This window comes from Dictyostelium purpureum (assembly GCF_000190715.1).
Source record: "Dictyostelium purpureum unplaced genomic scaffold DICPUscaffold_170, whole genome shotgun sequence".
In the NCBI taxonomy this organism is placed as follows: domain Eukaryota; phylum Evosea; class Eumycetozoa; order Dictyosteliales; family Dictyosteliaceae; genus Dictyostelium; species Dictyostelium purpureum.
The window spans coordinates 12,296-29,250 of record NW_003519507.1 but is presented as its reverse complement, the minus strand read 5'-3'; the positions used below and the strand labels follow the sequence as shown (position 1 = coordinate 29,250).

General features: G+C 25.3%; 6 protein-coding genes across 6 annotated transcripts; 4 read left to right on the top strand and 2 right to left on the bottom strand.

Moving 5' to 3' along the window:
* Window positions 1–6,182: 6,182 nt before the first annotated feature.
* Window positions 6,183–6,938, bottom strand: DICPUDRAFT_80101 (uncharacterized protein; the record flags this gene model as incomplete). Its single annotated transcript, XM_003289282.1, has 1 exon — window positions 6,183–6,938. The coding sequence occupies one exon, from the start codon at window positions 6,936–6,938 to the stop codon at window positions 6,183–6,185; it is 756 nt and encodes a 251-aa protein (XP_003289330.1).
* A 209-nt stretch (window positions 6,939–7,147) lies between these two features.
* On the bottom strand, window positions 7,148–7,963 carry DICPUDRAFT_35593 (uncharacterized protein; the record flags this gene model as incomplete). Its single annotated transcript, XM_003289281.1, has 1 exon — window positions 7,148–7,963. The coding sequence occupies one exon, from the start codon at window positions 7,961–7,963 to the stop codon at window positions 7,148–7,150; it is 816 nt and encodes a 271-aa protein (XP_003289329.1).
* A 401-nt stretch (window positions 7,964–8,364) lies between these two features.
* DICPUDRAFT_153694 (uncharacterized protein) lies at window positions 8,365–9,660 on the top strand (the record flags this gene model as incomplete). The annotated part of the gene is made up of 3 exons (XM_003289293.1): window positions 8,365–8,688; window positions 8,782–9,281; window positions 9,375–9,660. The coding sequence occupies 3 exons, from the start codon at window positions 8,365–8,367 to the stop codon at window positions 9,658–9,660; spliced, it is 1,110 nt and encodes a 369-aa protein (XP_003289341.1).
* A 473-nt stretch (window positions 9,661–10,133) lies between these two features.
* On the top strand, window positions 10,134–11,030 carry DICPUDRAFT_88463 (uncharacterized protein; the record flags this gene model as incomplete). The annotated part of the gene is made up of 4 exons (XM_003289292.1): window positions 10,134–10,217; window positions 10,291–10,378; window positions 10,481–10,834; window positions 10,909–11,030. 4 exons carry the CDS (start codon window positions 10,134–10,136, stop codon window positions 11,028–11,030), a joined length of 648 nt encoding a protein of 215 aa, XP_003289340.1.
* A 1,562-nt stretch (window positions 11,031–12,592) lies between these two features.
* Window positions 12,593–15,494, top strand: DICPUDRAFT_98323 (uncharacterized protein; the record flags this gene model as incomplete). The annotated part of the gene is made up of 3 exons (XM_003289291.1): window positions 12,593–13,142; window positions 13,313–13,894; window positions 14,152–15,494. The coding sequence occupies 3 exons, from the start codon at window positions 12,593–12,595 to the stop codon at window positions 15,492–15,494; spliced, it is 2,475 nt and encodes an 824-aa protein (XP_003289339.1).
* A 188-nt stretch (window positions 15,495–15,682) lies between these two features.
* Window positions 15,683–16,906, top strand: DICPUDRAFT_153691 (uncharacterized protein; the record flags this gene model as incomplete). The annotated part of the gene is made up of 1 exon (XM_003289290.1): window positions 15,683–16,906. The coding sequence occupies one exon, from the start codon at window positions 15,683–15,685 to the stop codon at window positions 16,904–16,906; it is 1,224 nt and encodes a 407-aa protein (XP_003289338.1).
* Window positions 16,907–16,955: the final 49 nt, after the last annotated feature.

Here is a 16,955-nt window from a genome sequence, read left to right as displayed (position 1 = left end):
CTTGGAGTAAACAATATATTTTTATTAAAAAATAATAAACCAAAAAGATTAGAAAATAGAACTATTGAAACCTTCTTCTTATAAATCATCAACCAGCAAACCCTCAAGAACATCCAGGGTTAACGCACTAAACAACATCTTTTAGTGATTGAAAATTATCTTTATCGTTATCGTTTTTTGTATCACTTGGAAGATTTAAAAAAAAAGGATAAAAGTGGATAATTTAAAAAAAAAAAAAGATAAAAAAAGGATAAAAATTAATAAAATTATAAAATATTTTTGTAAAAAAAAAAAAAAAATTGTTAAAATAAAATTGAAAAATACAAAGGTTTTTATTATTATAAGAAAAAATGATTATTATTAATATTATTATCACGCTTGTTATGAACTCTTCCATCCTTTTTTTTATTGAGAATATCATATACAACATCTTGAATTTGACGATTCCATTCTTTGAGAAGAATACATGATTCAATGGTAGAGTCTTTTAGACGATGTCTTTTATGGGTAACAATATTCTTTCCATTCGAAAAGGTTCTTTCGACTTCGACTGACGAGCACGGAATAGCCAAGTAATCACGAGCAAGAGAAAAGAGAACTGGGAATCTCTTTTGGTTTGAAACATCTTTCCAAAAGCTGATATTTTCGCCATTCTTACGATTTTCGAGTGATAAATATTCGCAAATTTCATTATGTGGGCTATAGATTTCTTTGTTTGCTTTCTTTGTTTTCCAAGATGGAGTGGTAGTGTCTAATAAATTATTATAGTTATCTGTAACTGGATTTTGTTTGATACCTAATAAACTTGCTCTTTCTGAATAAAGTAAATCTAAATTACGAAGATGGAGTGATTTTTTACTGGTTTCCCAAGTTTCTTCAAAATAGGTGAGTTTGTAACATGGGTCTAACAGCATCGCAATATAATAGAATTGGTTTTTATCCATTAATGCAAAGTATTGGTATAACTTTGCTAACATCGATAAAATATTAGAAGTGAAAGGATGTTGACTGCCTTGAATAAGTTTTTCATAAAAGGCAATTATTTTGAGCATGGCCGGAATGGATTCGCTAATAATTGAACCAAATTCTGAAAACTTAAGCGTGAATTCGTAAAGGGGCTTTAATACATAATGCAAGGACTTTAATTGGTCAAAATCTTCAACAGTTAGAACCATTACTTCATATCTGGGGTTTGTTTGAATATAATTTATTAGTGGCTCGATAGAGAGTATATCTGACACCAAATCGAAGAAACTGTTCCAACGAGTAGCAACGTCCATTCTGAGAGATAAATGAGGATTTGGCAGGTTATTTTGTTTAGCATTGTTTATGCAAGAATCCCAAATATCTTTATAAACATCAGGATCGATAGCTTTTATGAGTTGTTTAGTTTTGTTCTTTTCGAATTGAACACAGAACTTGTGGATACGAGCAAAAAATGGGGATAAATCTCTACCTTTTTCATCAGTCGGGGTGAACTCTTTATTGGAATCTGTAGGAATTTCTTTTTCTTTACCAGAATAAAAATCTCTTGCAAGTTTGATGTTTCTTTTGATATTATCTACATAATCTTCACCTAAATCAGCAGGATGAACTTTGAATGAATTTTTATTATTGGAGCTATCTTTTGCTAAACTCCAGAAGGCCAAATTAAATACATGGGCTATCTTACGTTCGCTAATGGACTTGATTGAACGAGAGAGCTCTTTTATACCAGCAATACCATTGTTGGCATTATCCATAGCAATAGATGATATTTTATCTTCGATGCCATACTCTTGGAAGACTGACAAAAGATGGCTTGCTATGTTTTCAGCTGTATGTTTTTCTGGAAATGATTTAATTGATAACAATAAAACCCTAAAATTCATATTTTCATCAAAAAATCGAACCTTGACAGCTATAAATGGAATACCATTATCAGAAGTCCAAATATCGGTTATTGCACCCAATTGACCTGGAATTTTTTTAACCTTTTCTTTGAGAATTATCTTTATATCTTCAACAATAGCGAGTACATCAGCTTTAACAGTAACATTACTCATTAAAAAAGTTCCAACAGACTGATTAAATAAAAATAGAATATGTTAATATTAATTTATATTTAAGGTAAAAAATAAAAAAATTGTATAATTACCATTTGGTGAAGTTTATTCATATATAAGGGATTACTTCTTTGGAAAGGGAGATCATTAACAATGACATCATTGGCATAATGATATCGAGAATTGTGTGGCGTTAAGTGTATAACTGGACCGTTTTCGGATGAATTGATTGGGGTGGCAAATTGCATAATGCTCTCTTTTGGATTTTCAAAATCTCTAAACGATTTAATTTGAGATTCATTATGCGATTGGTAAAGTGCAACTACGTTACATTTTAATGGATCGCCTATATTATTAGAAAAAATATTAATATAAATAAATATCAAAATAATTTTTATTACAGCAAAAATAATAATATTTACCCTTTAATAAATGATATCTTGTATTTGAAACTGAGCGTGTAATGTGGGTGCAATTTGATGGAATATTATTAAAGTGATCGAAACAGACCCTATCGTTGTTTTTTTTTTTGATATAATATTTCTTAAGCTTGTAAGCCTCAAGGGACGACTTTAAATATTTTTCTTCTTTTACTTTTTTCTTTGGTGGCGAAAAACGTGATATTAAACTTGACTTTAAAGATTTCGAACTTTCTTTTGATGGAGTCGAATTCACTGAATTAAAATCTTCTTTTGATGGAGATGGTGGTGTTGATTTTTTGAAAATATTAATTTTGTTTTTTATTTGTGAAAGTGGTTTTGATTTTGATTTTGATTTTGATTTTGATTTTGATTTTGATTTTGATTTTGATTTTGATTTTGATTTTGATTTTGATTTTGATTTTGATTTTGATTTTGATTTTGGCGAGTCTTCACAAAAATTTAATTTTCCTTCAGGTGATGAATCGAGAATGAAAGGATCATAATCTGAATCTTTGCTTGGCGTGGAAGATGTTGAAGACAATGGTGAAGATGATGACGAAGATGATTCAGACGATGGTGAGGATGGTGAGGATGGTGAGGATGGTGAGGATGGTGGGGATGGTGAGGATGGTGGGGAAATAGTATATTGAGCTTTTCCTAACTCTGTCTTTTCTCGAATGGTGTGTTTAAGAAGTCCTGGTGAGTGTAGTTTTGTTTTGGGTGATATATCAACTAACTGTTGATCAATGTTTAAATTATTTGAACGGGTAGGTGAGTTTTTCATCTGTAATAAATGAAAAAAAAAAAATTAATATAAAATAGTTTCTTAAACCTTCTAATATATATTACCTTTAAATGAGTTCTTTTAGTTATCCAGAATGAAAAAAAAAAAAAAAAAACTTTGCTTTTAAAAAAAAAAAGAAAGAAAAACGAAAAATTAAAAAGCATTGTAAAACCTAGTGTTGATGCAATCTAGTTATTTTTTGGGTCTATTTATAGAGCGAATTTAGAAAATGTGTAGAATAATATGTTTTAAAAAAAAATAATTGTAAAAAAAAAATTCTACCTTTTTTTTTTGATTTGGATTTGTTGAGGTTTTAGTTTAACTAAAATAAATACATACATATTAAAAATAAATATAACTATGAATACGTATATTATAATTTAATATTGATTATTGTTTTTTTGGAGAAAAAAACAAAAAAAAAACAATAATTCGACCTTTTGTTTTGGTTTTGTATTGGTTGAGGTTTTTATTAATAAAAATGAAAATAATACTATATTTGCTTTTAGTATTTAAATGATTATAATTTTATATTATATTTTTAGATTAATGGTGATGTACGAAAAAATAAAAACAACAATGATTGGTATTATAATGTTTTTTTTAAATAAAAATATGATTTATTTATGGTTTTTTTTTTTTGATTTATAATATTGTCATTTTATTATTAAAGAGGTGTGAATATAGGCATCAACACAAGTTAAAAATAGCACTACAATATTAGTGTTAGTATCAATATGGTTTTGTGAAGGTTTTTGAAAGGAAAATAAAAATATTATAATTAATAAAATTCAAAATTTAAAAAAGAAAAAATTTTTTAAAAAAAAGCGCGGATTATAATTAAAAAAAAATTAAAAAAATAAATAAATAAAATGTTTTAAAAAAATTAAAAAAAATTTTAAAAAAAAATTAAAAGAAAGGCGGAAAAGAGAAAAATTGTGATGGGTGTGTTTGTGCTGTTATTTTACATCTATTGGCAAATTTTAAAAATCGATAAAAATGAATAATTTTTTTTAAAAAAAGAGATAATTTTTTTTAAAAAAAGAGATAACTTTTAAAAAAAATTTTTAAATGAATAAGATAACGATAATGGGTAAAAACTGAGAATAAGGATAATTTTTATTCACTAACATCTTTACAAGATTAGCTTCACCAACTTCCAAAAATAAAACTGCCATAACAAATATGAATACCACAAAAAGCAACCGTACTCGAAATGTTAGCCAATATCCACACCAATCAAAACCACTCCGTACCAATCAGGTAGTCCGAAATCACCTGCTGTTGATAATAATCAAAGAAAAAAAAACTTCTTAAACTAGATAGATTGTTTCAACTTTACCACACCATTACTTCTTCTTATATTTTAATATAAATAAACACCGTCGCTTACACTAATAATATTTATTATATTTATTAAGTAAGCTTTTTTAAAAAAAAAAAAAAAAAAAAAAAGATATTAAAATTTTATATGTTTATTTATTTAATTATATATTTATGAAATAGTTTATTTTATTTATTTAATTTAATTATTAAAACTATTAATTATTATAAATTTATTTATTAAATGATTATTTAATTAAATATATAAATAATTTAGTTTTTAAAATATTGATTGATTTAGTTATGCTTAGATATGCTTTGCCAGTGAGTCTAAGTGGTGGTTTTTTACCTGCATGATCCAATAATTGTTTCAACTTCTATTAGTTGTTTTTTGGTGATGATGTGATGTGATATTTTGATGATGAGATTTGGAATATGGTGTAAAATATTAAATGTTTTCTTTAGTATTTGAATAAATTTGGATCAATCCGTATTAACCTCCTGTGCATATGAAAAACTTGAAGTACAATACATTCTAACTATTTATGATTACTTTTATTATAACATTATTTGTTGCTATTCTTCTATTATTACCATTATTTCTATTACTACTTGAATAAATATTATTCCTATACCTTTTAATTATAACTCCAACCAAAGGTCAATTCTTTAACTGATTTTAGGATGGTGTTTTCGAATAGGTAAATTATGACTTACCTTTGTCATTTTAAATACAAATTATTTTTAATATCCAAAAAAATAAAAATTAATTAAAAAAAAAAAAAAACTAAAAGATATTGCTCAATTGTTTTATGTATTTATCCCCCAGAAGAGGCCTAAACCAATTATTTCCATATTCGGGGATGTAGCTCAGATGGTAGAGCGCTCGCTTAGCATGCGAGAGGTAAAGGGATCGATACCCTTCTTCTCCAATTTCAAGATTTTTATTTGATTCTTATTTGGGCTATCTTCCCTGTGATTACCAAATATCAACAGTTAAGAATATTTCCTTTAAAAACTTTATAAAAAACATTAAATAAAATTTTACTGATTAATTCAAAGCATTTAATTATCTTCACTTTAAAAAAAAAAACTGTGATTTTTAGTTTTTGAATAATGGGGAGCAAGCTGGAATGGAGGAAGAAAGAATTGGCATGGAGGAATAAAGAATTGCTGCAGTGTGGTAAACTCAAGTATATACACATCCCAAACAAAAAACACAATTAATGAAAATACTGATGACCTAATGTATCTTAAAGGTCATCCTCACTTTTTAAAAAAAAAAGATTAAAAAAAAGAGTATTTAATCATAAAGATATGCCCTAATATTATTTGACCCGGAATAATTCCCCACCTAAAGGTAGAAACATTCAGAATTCAAAAAAAGAATAGAAAGAGCTTCTATGTATATCACCAACACAAAATTTCGTGGTTTAAAGCTTTTTACACTCGACATAGCTTAGAATACATTCTTTAAAACATTAAATAAAATCTACCAATTTTTTTTAGGAATTTTTTTTAGGAATTTTTTTATAATAATAAATTATTTAAAACAAAGTTTAGAATATTTTTAAAATATATAGTATTTCTATTTAAAATAAGAAGTATTTATTTAGTTTTCTTTTGTTTTTGTTTTTCTAATTGTTCTTGTTTTTTCTTTTTTAATTCATCTTTATAAGCTTTTTTGGCGGTTTTTGAAAAAGAGGATATGGATGAAATAAAAGATTTTACCGAGGAAACCAAAGTTTTATGTGATGAGGATAAAAAGAATAAGATTGAAAAGTCAATGATTGAAATTAAAAGAGAGAGGATTGTTGCCATGAAACCGATTGGAAGGAAAAGATGTGATTTAAAAAATACAATCCAAGCATTAAAGATAATTAAAACAAAATCTATAATTAATAAAAGATGAATATTTGATGTTTTAACTGATTTTTCTTTTGATAATAAAATTCTTAATGCTATAATCGATTGAATAAATGTTACTGTAGCTAAAAGTACTGAATACATTGTAAGTAAATTTAAAAATATTTGATTTTCATAAAACTTGGCAAAACCTTCGCTATCGAAACTTGGTTGTTGTTCTTGATTTGACAATAACTCTTCACTATAATCTTCGCTTTCATCCAATAGTCTTTGTGCTGGTTCTGTAAAATTTGGATTTTTAAAAAATTTTTGAAAATCTATAACACTCTTGAAACCATCTGGTGAATAAATGCCCAAAAAACTTAAAATAAAATAAAAAAAACAATCGAATCTAATATAAACATCCAACACAAACTCTTTACTTTTGAAAATAATTTCATAAAGTGATTTTTTATTATTTTTTGCTGCTGTTGCTGTTGAAGTTGATGTTTCTGACATTTTTATTGAATGATATTAAATAATAAACGGATATTATTATAAATATAATAAAAATAGTTATAAAAAAAAAAATGAAAAATAAAAAAATTTAAAAAATGAAAAAAATTTAAAAAAAAAAAAAAAAAAAAAAAAAAAAAAAAAAAACAAAAACGATTAACCTGGTTTATGAGATATTTTAAAGTTTTAAATAAATTAATTTAATATTTTATTTATACTTTAGTGTTTATTAAAGTTAAAATTTCTTCATCCGGAATCATTTCTAAATTACGTTCTTTTCTTGATAACTCTATTTCTCTTTTCCAATCTACCTTTGGATCGAATGTGTGGTCGCAATTGCCAGTAAATTCTTTTTCTAACTCGTCTAAATCGAAATATTCTGAAAATACTTTAACCTTTTGCTTTTCTCCATTTGCAAATACAATCTTTTTATAAGTTACTTTGTTGACGAGCGGAGTAATAGCCTTCCAAAATACTGAAAAAATAAGTGGGGTGTCAACTAAAAATGCATTACCTAAACGTTCTGGATAATGGTCGGAAAGGATTTGAAGTGTTAGTTTAGCAACATGCATTGGAGGTGAGTTCATAATTGAATAACCATTGAAATCGATTAATAATACAATTTGTTCGTGACCTTTTGATTTATCCATTAATGATACAGCTCTTTCGATATTATAAACCAATAATTTAATTTGTTTTTCGTAATTCTTTGTATTTTCCCTTGTTGGTCTCATATAGATACAAGATCTACCATGAGATTTACCAAAAACATATTGTTTACCTGTTGATGCTTCGTATGATAGGTCTTCAGCGGCAATATCATATGGTCTGTAGGTACTTCTCCATTCGATTGTACCCTTTAATAATTGATAAGATGCTTCAGCTTCATAATCTCTTGCCCTTAAATAACGAAGTAACATCATGTCAATATCATCACTGAGCCATTTTTTTTCTTTTTCCCCGACCTTGCTTGATTCATCCAATATTTCTTTTTCGATTCTTTGTTTGAATTTTTTGAAAATTTCCATTTCTTTTTCTGTTAGGTTTTTAAATGGGTCAAAAATCTCCTCATCTCCTACTTCTGTTTCTTCTTGTTGTTGTTCTATATTTATATTATCTTCTTTTTTATCTTTTTTATCTTTTTTATCTTTTTTACCCATTTTATATATTTTGTGTTTTATTAATTAAAAAAAAAATAGTGCAATAAAAAATTTTAAAAAAATAATTAAATTTATTTTTTTTTTTTTTTTTCGTTTTTTTAAAAAAATAAAAAAAAATTAAAAAAATTTATTTGTAATATACCAGTATTTAGATAAATCTCTTTATTTAGATTATTCATTTGAAAAATCATATAATTAATTCTATATTTATATATTTATATGTATACATTATAAATTATAATAATAATAATACAAAAAAAGTTAAATAAATGTCAAAGATTATAGAAAAAAAATTAAATGGTCATAAAGACACAGTTTTAAGTGTTGCATGCCATAATAAACAAGAAATATGCTCAACAGGTTCAGACGATTGTACAGTTAGAATATGGGATTTAAAATCAAATAAAACAATCAAATGTATTGGAAAAGAGGCATTTAATGATAACCCAATTAATAATGTTTGTTTTGATGATGATTATTTATTATATTGTTCATATGACAATATAATATTATCATTTGATTTAAGACAACCCAACATAATTTTAAAACAATTTTATAAACAATATAAATATAATAACTCGGAAATTAATCAAGTATGTAATTTAATAACTAAAAATAAAATTTTAATAAATTATCTATTTAAAATATTAATTTTTTTTTAAAAAAAAAAAAAAAAAATTATAAAGTTAAATTTTGATTCTAAATTTCAATATTTAGGAGCATGCGATGATTCAGGTCAAACTAAAATTATAGATTTACAAAAAGACAAATTAGCCGAAACTCTTTCAAAAAAACATTTAAATATTTGTTCAAGTGTTGTATTTAAACCAAATTCAAAGAATGAATTAATTACAGGTTCAATGGATTTTTCAATTATACATTGGGATTTTCTTAAATCAAAAGTTTTACATAGAGAAAGTTTTAATCCTCCAATTCCTTTAACAAAAAATAAAAATAAAAAAGATAATAATAGTAATAATGGTGACGATGGTGATAATGATTGTAGCCAACCTGCAACAACCAATCAAATGTTAAATCCACCTTTTGTAAATAGTATAGATATATCAAATAATTCAAAACATGTTTCAGTTGGTCTAGGTAATGGTGATTTAATTATTAATGAAATTTCAAGCTTTAAACAATATCTTAAAATTAACTGTGCCCATAAGTCATCAATTTCACAAGTGTAACTATTTAATTTAATTCAATTTAATAATTAATTAATAATTAATTCTAATAATTAATTCTAATAATTATTATATATTTATATTTATTATAGACAATATCCAAAATATTTAGAAAATAATTATGATACTTTAATTACAGTGGGTAATTATGATAAAAAGATTATACTTTGGGATGTATCTGAAGAATGCAATGAAAGAGTATCAAAACTACCAATTTCAGATGATCAAAATAATCCGATTGATAATAATAACGAAAGAATTAAGTTATGGACTACCCATTCCGAAAAAATTAATTGTTTGACAACTTCACCAATAATAAATAATAATATTTTTATTGCTGATATTTCAAATGATTTATCAATCTTATCAGTCCAATAAAATTTATAAAATAAAAAATGTAAATTCCAAAAAAAACTTATTGAACGATAAAACAATTGTGATTTATAAATTTTTTTTTTTTTTTTTTTTTTTTTTTTTTTTTTTTTTTGTGCGGGGTGTGAAAATAACATTTTTTAAAAAATAAAAAATCTTTTTGATCCCAATCTTATTAATAACCTGGGGGGCACCCTGGTATTCATTTTTAGGGGGAGCCATTGTTTTTTTAAAATTTCCAAGGAAAAAGGCAGATTTTTATTTTGTTTCTAACAAAAAAATAAAATAAAAAATAAAAAAAAAGAAAAAACCATGGGAACCCATTAACCGAATAATATTATTTTATTTTTTTTATAATTTTTTATTTTTTTTTTTAAATTTTAAAAATTTTTTTTTTTTTTTTTTTTTTTTTTCTGAAACCTTTAAAAAAGATTTTTTTTTTTAAAACATCTTTTTTATTTATATATATTCAAAAAAAAATGAGATTATTTTTATTACTTATTTCTTTAATTTTCTTAGCTGTTCAAAGAACAGTTGCCTTCTCAGGTGTTGATATCAGCTCTGTAAGTATTGTGTTTTATTTATGAATATTAAATATTTTAATAAACTAATTTCCAATTTATCATATGATTTTAGGGTTCTGATGTTCCATTCTTCCAATGTGTTAAAAACGCTGGTTTCGATTTTGCCATTGTTAGAGCTTACGAAAGTATTGGTCAAGTTGGTAAGTAATTTAATTATAAAACAACAACAACAACAACAACAATGTTTATTGATAGAATTAAAATCTAATTAATGTGTATGTGTGTTTTTTTTAATAATTTAGATCCAAACGGTCCACACTCAGTTTACAATGCTCGTGATGCTGGTATTGAATACGTTGATGTATATTTATTCCCATGTTTCTCATGTGGTAATGGTGCTGGTCAAGCCGTTTCTATGGTTAACTATTTAAAGAGCTACAATGCCAACTATGGTATGGTTTGGTTAGATATTGAAGGTCCAGGTACATATTGGAGTAGCAACCAAGGTGCCAATCAAGCTTTCTTCAACGAATTAGTCAGTGGTCTTGAATCAGTTGGTGCTCATATTGGTATCTATACCTCTGAATCACAATGGGAGCCAATCATGGGTGATTGGTCAGGTGGTGCTAAATATCCACTCTGGTATGCTCATTATGGTATGTATTTAATAATTCTATATTTAAATAAATCAAAAAACTCACACTAACTCTCTTTACTTGATCATTTTTAGATGGTAATCCAAGTTTCTCAGATTTCTCACCATTTGCTGGTTGGTCAAGCCCAGCTATTAAACAATACAACGATCAAGGTCTTAACTGTGGTGTTGGTGCTGATCTTAACTGGTACCCATAAATTGTTTAAATTTCATTATAACTAAAATTTGGTAAATTTCGAAATTTACCAATTCCGACTATTAATATAAAATGAAAACGATAATAAAAATAAATAAAATTTATTTATAAAATATTTTAAACGCTATAATAATAATAAAAAAAAAAAGCAGTATAAATTTTGTTGGTATTCGATTTTTTTTTTTTTTTTTTTTTAAAAACTTCCACATCAATTGATGCAAATTGGTATTACGATTTTATTAATTACCTTTTTTATTTATTTTACTGTTTTTAATTTTTTTATTTTATTCGGTGATTATATTATTGATTTTCAGTTCACTGCAGTGCCCTGCACTCTTGTAAATGTGTCTATAGTTCTCTAATCTTCAGTTGGTTTTGAGTATAAATCTGTTGATTTAAAATTGTTAAATTCGGAATTTTTTTTTTGACTTTGATTTCTCATCATATTTAGTTTACTGCCTCTAGTTTATAGATAACTCTTAAAAAATAAAATTATACCTTTTTTTATTTAAAAACAATATTTTTATATTTTTAGAAAATATAATAATATTGTTTTTAAAAAAAAAAATTTACATTATTTAAAAAAAATTAGTATTAATATCAATTTATAAGTAAAAAAAATTGTATTAAGATAATTGTAAAATAAAAAAAAAAAAAAAAGGGAAAAATAAAAAAATTTTAAAAAAAAAAAATAAAAGGGAAAAATCTTAACAATAAAAAATAAAATAATAATAAAAAAAATCATAGTAAATAACCAAAAAAAAAAAAAAAAAAAAAAAAAATTTAAAATAAAATTTTCTGTTTTGTTTTTTTTTTTTTTTGGTTTTATCTTAAATTTAAAAATAATGAATATTATTAAAAAATTTCAACAAAAATTCTTGATTATCGCTGAGTTTTAGATATTTATATGAGAATAAGATTATTTGTTCGTAATTTTTTTTTTTTTTTTTTTTCTGTTTAAACATGAAAAATTAAATAATAATAGTATATAATAAAAACAAAAATTTTAAGATAAATAAATAACCTGGTAAAAATATTATTGTTATCACATCAACAAAATAACCTGGTAAAAAAACAAGAAATGTGTACCAATTAGTGTTTATTAAATCCACACATACTATATTTAAAAATAAATATTAAAAAAAAAAAAAAATTAAATTTTTAAAAAAAAAAAAAAATAATTTAATTCAAAAAAAAATAAATTTAAACCGAATTCGTGAAAGGGTATCATTATTTTATTTTTTTTTTTTCAAATTTTTTTCAATTATCATTAATTTTATAATTTATATTGCACACTGGACTCTTTTCATAAAAAATAGCTTTTTTTTTAATAAATATTTTGTCTGTTTAACTGTTTTTTCACGACTTTACGCATTAAAAACCCATTATGTTTCCATTTTTAGAATAGTGTTGTTTAATTTTCCTCTTTATAATAAATTCGAAACGTATATTTTAACAATACAAAAAAAATAAAACAAAAAAAAAAACAAAAAAAAACAGAATTAAATAACCACAGTACCAACAAAACAACAAAAAATATATTATATAGTTTATTTTGATAAAATGTCACAACCAGGCCATGAAGATTTATTTTTAAATAATAATAATAATTTAATAAATGATAGTAATGTAATTAAACAGACGCAACAACAGGAAATTAATCAAGAAAATAAAATCATTTACAATAAAACAGAACAACACAGTAACAATCATAATAATAATAATAATAATAATAATACTTTACAAAATAATAATACAACTAATAATAATAATAATAATAATAATAATAATAATAATAATAATAATAATAATAATAATAATAATACAAATACAAATACAAATAATAATAATAATACAATAGTTAAATCAGAAACACTTTCAGATACACCAAATTCACCAACTAAAGAAGCAGTCGAAGCAATTAATAGTATAATGGCCAGTTCAATATCATTTAATTCATTAAATAACATCAATACTTTAAATAATTTAAATAGTTTAAATACCTTTAATAATTTGGGAGGTAATTTAAATGGTCTTAATGGAATAAGTAATTTAAGTTTATCATCATCATCAATTAGCTCATTAAATAAAATTGCTAATGCAATTGGTGTTGGTCTTGATACACTTCTTTTAACTCTTTCAAATACCAAACACCAACAACAACAATTACACAACATCAACAACAACATTTATTACAATTACAACAACAACACCATCACCACCACCAACACCAACATTTATTACAAACCCAAAATTTTCATGTTAATAACGATCAATTATTAGTTGATCATTCAACAACACCAAGTTTTACAAATCCCAATTTCTTGTTTGGTTTTGATCAAGATCCAACTATTGGTACTTTACAAACCCAACCTGAATTTATTTATACTCTCCAAGCAAATAATATTCATTCACCACAACCATTTTTAATAAATAGCAACACTAATAGTAGTGGTTTAAGCCTTACTACTACCCCATCTGCTTTACCACCACCACCAGCAAATATTAATACCACTGCTACCTCAGTCGCTTCTCTTACACCACCATCATTACCATCAACTTTGCTTGCAAATAATAGTAGTTCCTCTGTTGCTAATGGTACATTTAATATGAATGAAGATAACCCAATTGTTTGCAAATGGAATGGATGTGAACGTAATTTTTATGCAATTTCTGAATTTTGGATCCACTTTAGAAATGATCACTTTAAAGACAAACCGGCTATAAATATTAGAAATAGTAATGGTCAAACTGTAAATACTTTTACAACTTGCGATTGGGATTATTGTGGAGTTGTCTTAAAAGATTTTACCTCATTAACAAGCCACGTTAAATTTAATCATCTTTTAGATCCATATGATCCAGGTAATTATTTAATTTAATTTAATTTATATTGTTTTTTTTTTTATAATTATTTTACTTTTTTTTTTTTTTTTTATTTTGTAAAATTTTTTTTATTTGTTTTAAAACTATAAAATAATTTCATCATATTAATTTTTTTTTTTTTCTTTTTCTCTTTATAATTTAATAAATAAATAAATAAATAAATAAATAAATAAATAAATAAATAAAATAATAAATAATAAAAAAATATAAATTAAAAATTTAAATAAAATTAATAGTCGGTACAAATAGAACCTTATTAAGAAGAAAAAAAATAAATGTTAAACTACCTTTACCACCACCACCACCATCTTCTAGTAATGGTGCTAGTAGTTTTATTAAATCTGTTGATGAATCAATTTATTCCCATTTATATAAAGACATGTTAAATAGTCAACAAAACAATGGTTTATTAAATGATGATGTCGATCAATATTGGGATACTCAAAAATTAAAAAGTGCAAATGCAAATGGTGACGAAAGAGCATTTAAGAAACAAAGGACTAATGAAGACCACGGCCATTACTTGGAGCAAGAATACCTTAGTGGTAGTAGTGATATTGAAACTTTATCAAATGATCACAATATGCAATACCAACAAACTGTACCAATAAATGAAATCAATAATACATCAAATAAAAAAAATAAAAAGAGTAAAAAATCATTAACCAGTGAAAATGAATCATCACCATCAATTAAATCATCACCAATTCCAACATTTTCAAAAGAACCATTCAAATCAACATCAACATCAACATCACCATCATCATCACCACGATTATCACAACCACAATTACAAGTTACATCATCACAACAATCACAACAACCACAACAATCACAACAACCACCACCACCACAGCAAACTGTCAATAGAAAACCAAGAAAAAGAAAATCAACTGATCCACCAGGTCCATTTGAATGCAAATGGAGCGATTGTAGCTTGGGTCCAATCTGGGAAAAGCTTGCTGACTTGGGTGAACATATTGCCGATCATGTCAAAAAACAAAGAGGTAAAAAAAGTGAATCTTATTGTGAATGGGTCGGTTGCTGCAGAGCTGATAAACCATTAAAGAGTGCTTACAATTTAATCCATCACATCAGATATAAGCATACTGGTGAAAAGCCATTCCACTGTGACTACCCAGATTGTGATAGTAGATTTGTTCAGTTATCTGATCTTAATGAACATAAAAGAAATATCCACAAGTTTGAAGATGGTTATGTTAAAAAGAAAAGAAACTCTAAAAAAACTGAACAGCTTGATGATTCACCAACAATTTTAAATAATAATAATAATAATAATAATAATAATAATATTAATATTAATAATAATAATAATAATAATATTAATAATAATATAAATAATAATAATAATACAAGTAATAAACCACCATTACCACCATTACCAACATCAAGCTCCTCTGCATCTTCACAAGATGAAAATAAAAAATCAAATGTAAATAATAAAAAGAAATCCACATCACCAGTAATTCTATCAAATAATAATTTAACATCACACCAATTACACAGCCCAAGAACAATAACATTTAAACCCACCAACCCCAATTCAACAAATTTTTAATAATAATGATGAAAATATAATAGATAATATTGATTCGAATATACCGATTGGAAAAAATAGTTTAAATTGAAAATAATAATACCGACCAAAAATGAATATCATGAAGCTTCCAAATGAATAATTCATACCCAACCCTATGTTAAATATTAAACTCAAATGGGCGAAAGAAGATGAATCAAATAATAATAATGTATCCATCTACCACAACAACAACAACAACAACTAATAATTCACATCATACCTCAACACAACAATCACATCATCATCATCCACTCCATAATGCACATCATCACGGTACACCACCACTTTATTTTTCATCAACCCCAAAGCAATATTTCCATAATGATGCTCCAGCAAGTCCATCAACACTTCAACCAGATTTTGTACAGCAACCACACACCCCACCAACATCGATTCATGGTACCAGTAGTATGTTTCATAGTTCCCATTTCCCAACTAGTCCAATTCAAGATATAAAGTTGTACCATTCACCAATGTTACCATTCCCATCACCAATGACTGAAATCAATGAGGGCCACTTAACTCCTTCAATTCACACTGCACCAGATTCACCACAAATTTCTTTCTCTAGTGGTAAAGTTTATTTAAGATACAAACAACAACAACATCAACAACAACAACAACAACAATCAAATGATGACCATGTAAATAATAACCTTTCTGAACCATCACCAATGAGCTATTTCCCACCATCTCCAATGATATCATCTAAAGTTTCATCTCATCCATCAACACCCTCAACATCAAAACCATTTAGAATGTTTGATAAGTCACCATCTAGTCCATCCAATAATTTTGGTTCTGATAAGTTGCCATCAAGTTTAGACTTTGATTATAATAATACATCATCGAATACACCGAATATTATGAATCAAAATCCAACTCAATTCTCCTCAATTTTAAAACAACAAAAACAACAACAAAAAGATCAAGAAAAAGAACAACAAGAGCAAAAAGAAAGATTTGAAGTTGATGAAGTTGAACAAAAGAAACAAGAAGAAAAAGATCTTAAAGAAAAACAAGAAAAAGAAAAACAAGAAAAAGAGAAACAAGAAAAAGAAAAGCAAGAAAAAGAACAAAAGGAAAAAGAACAAAAAGAAAAAGAAGAACAAGAAGAGAAAGAAAGAAAGAGAAAAGAAGAAGAGGCTGCTGCTGAACCAGAAAAACAAAAGCAATATTATACTTTACCACCAGTAGAACCAAAATTAAAAGCAACCAAGAAATTACCAACCGGTTTTATTGCAGAAGAGGATGGTTCAATCAGATTTGGCGAAGATGACGATGATTACTATGATGAAGACGAAGAAGATAATGAAGATAGAGAAATGGAAGAGGATGATGATCAATTGGGTTTAAATATTCACCATCATCACGAAATTGAAAATGTTTAAATAGTATATATAACAATTTAAAAATTTAATAAATATTTATATAAAAAAA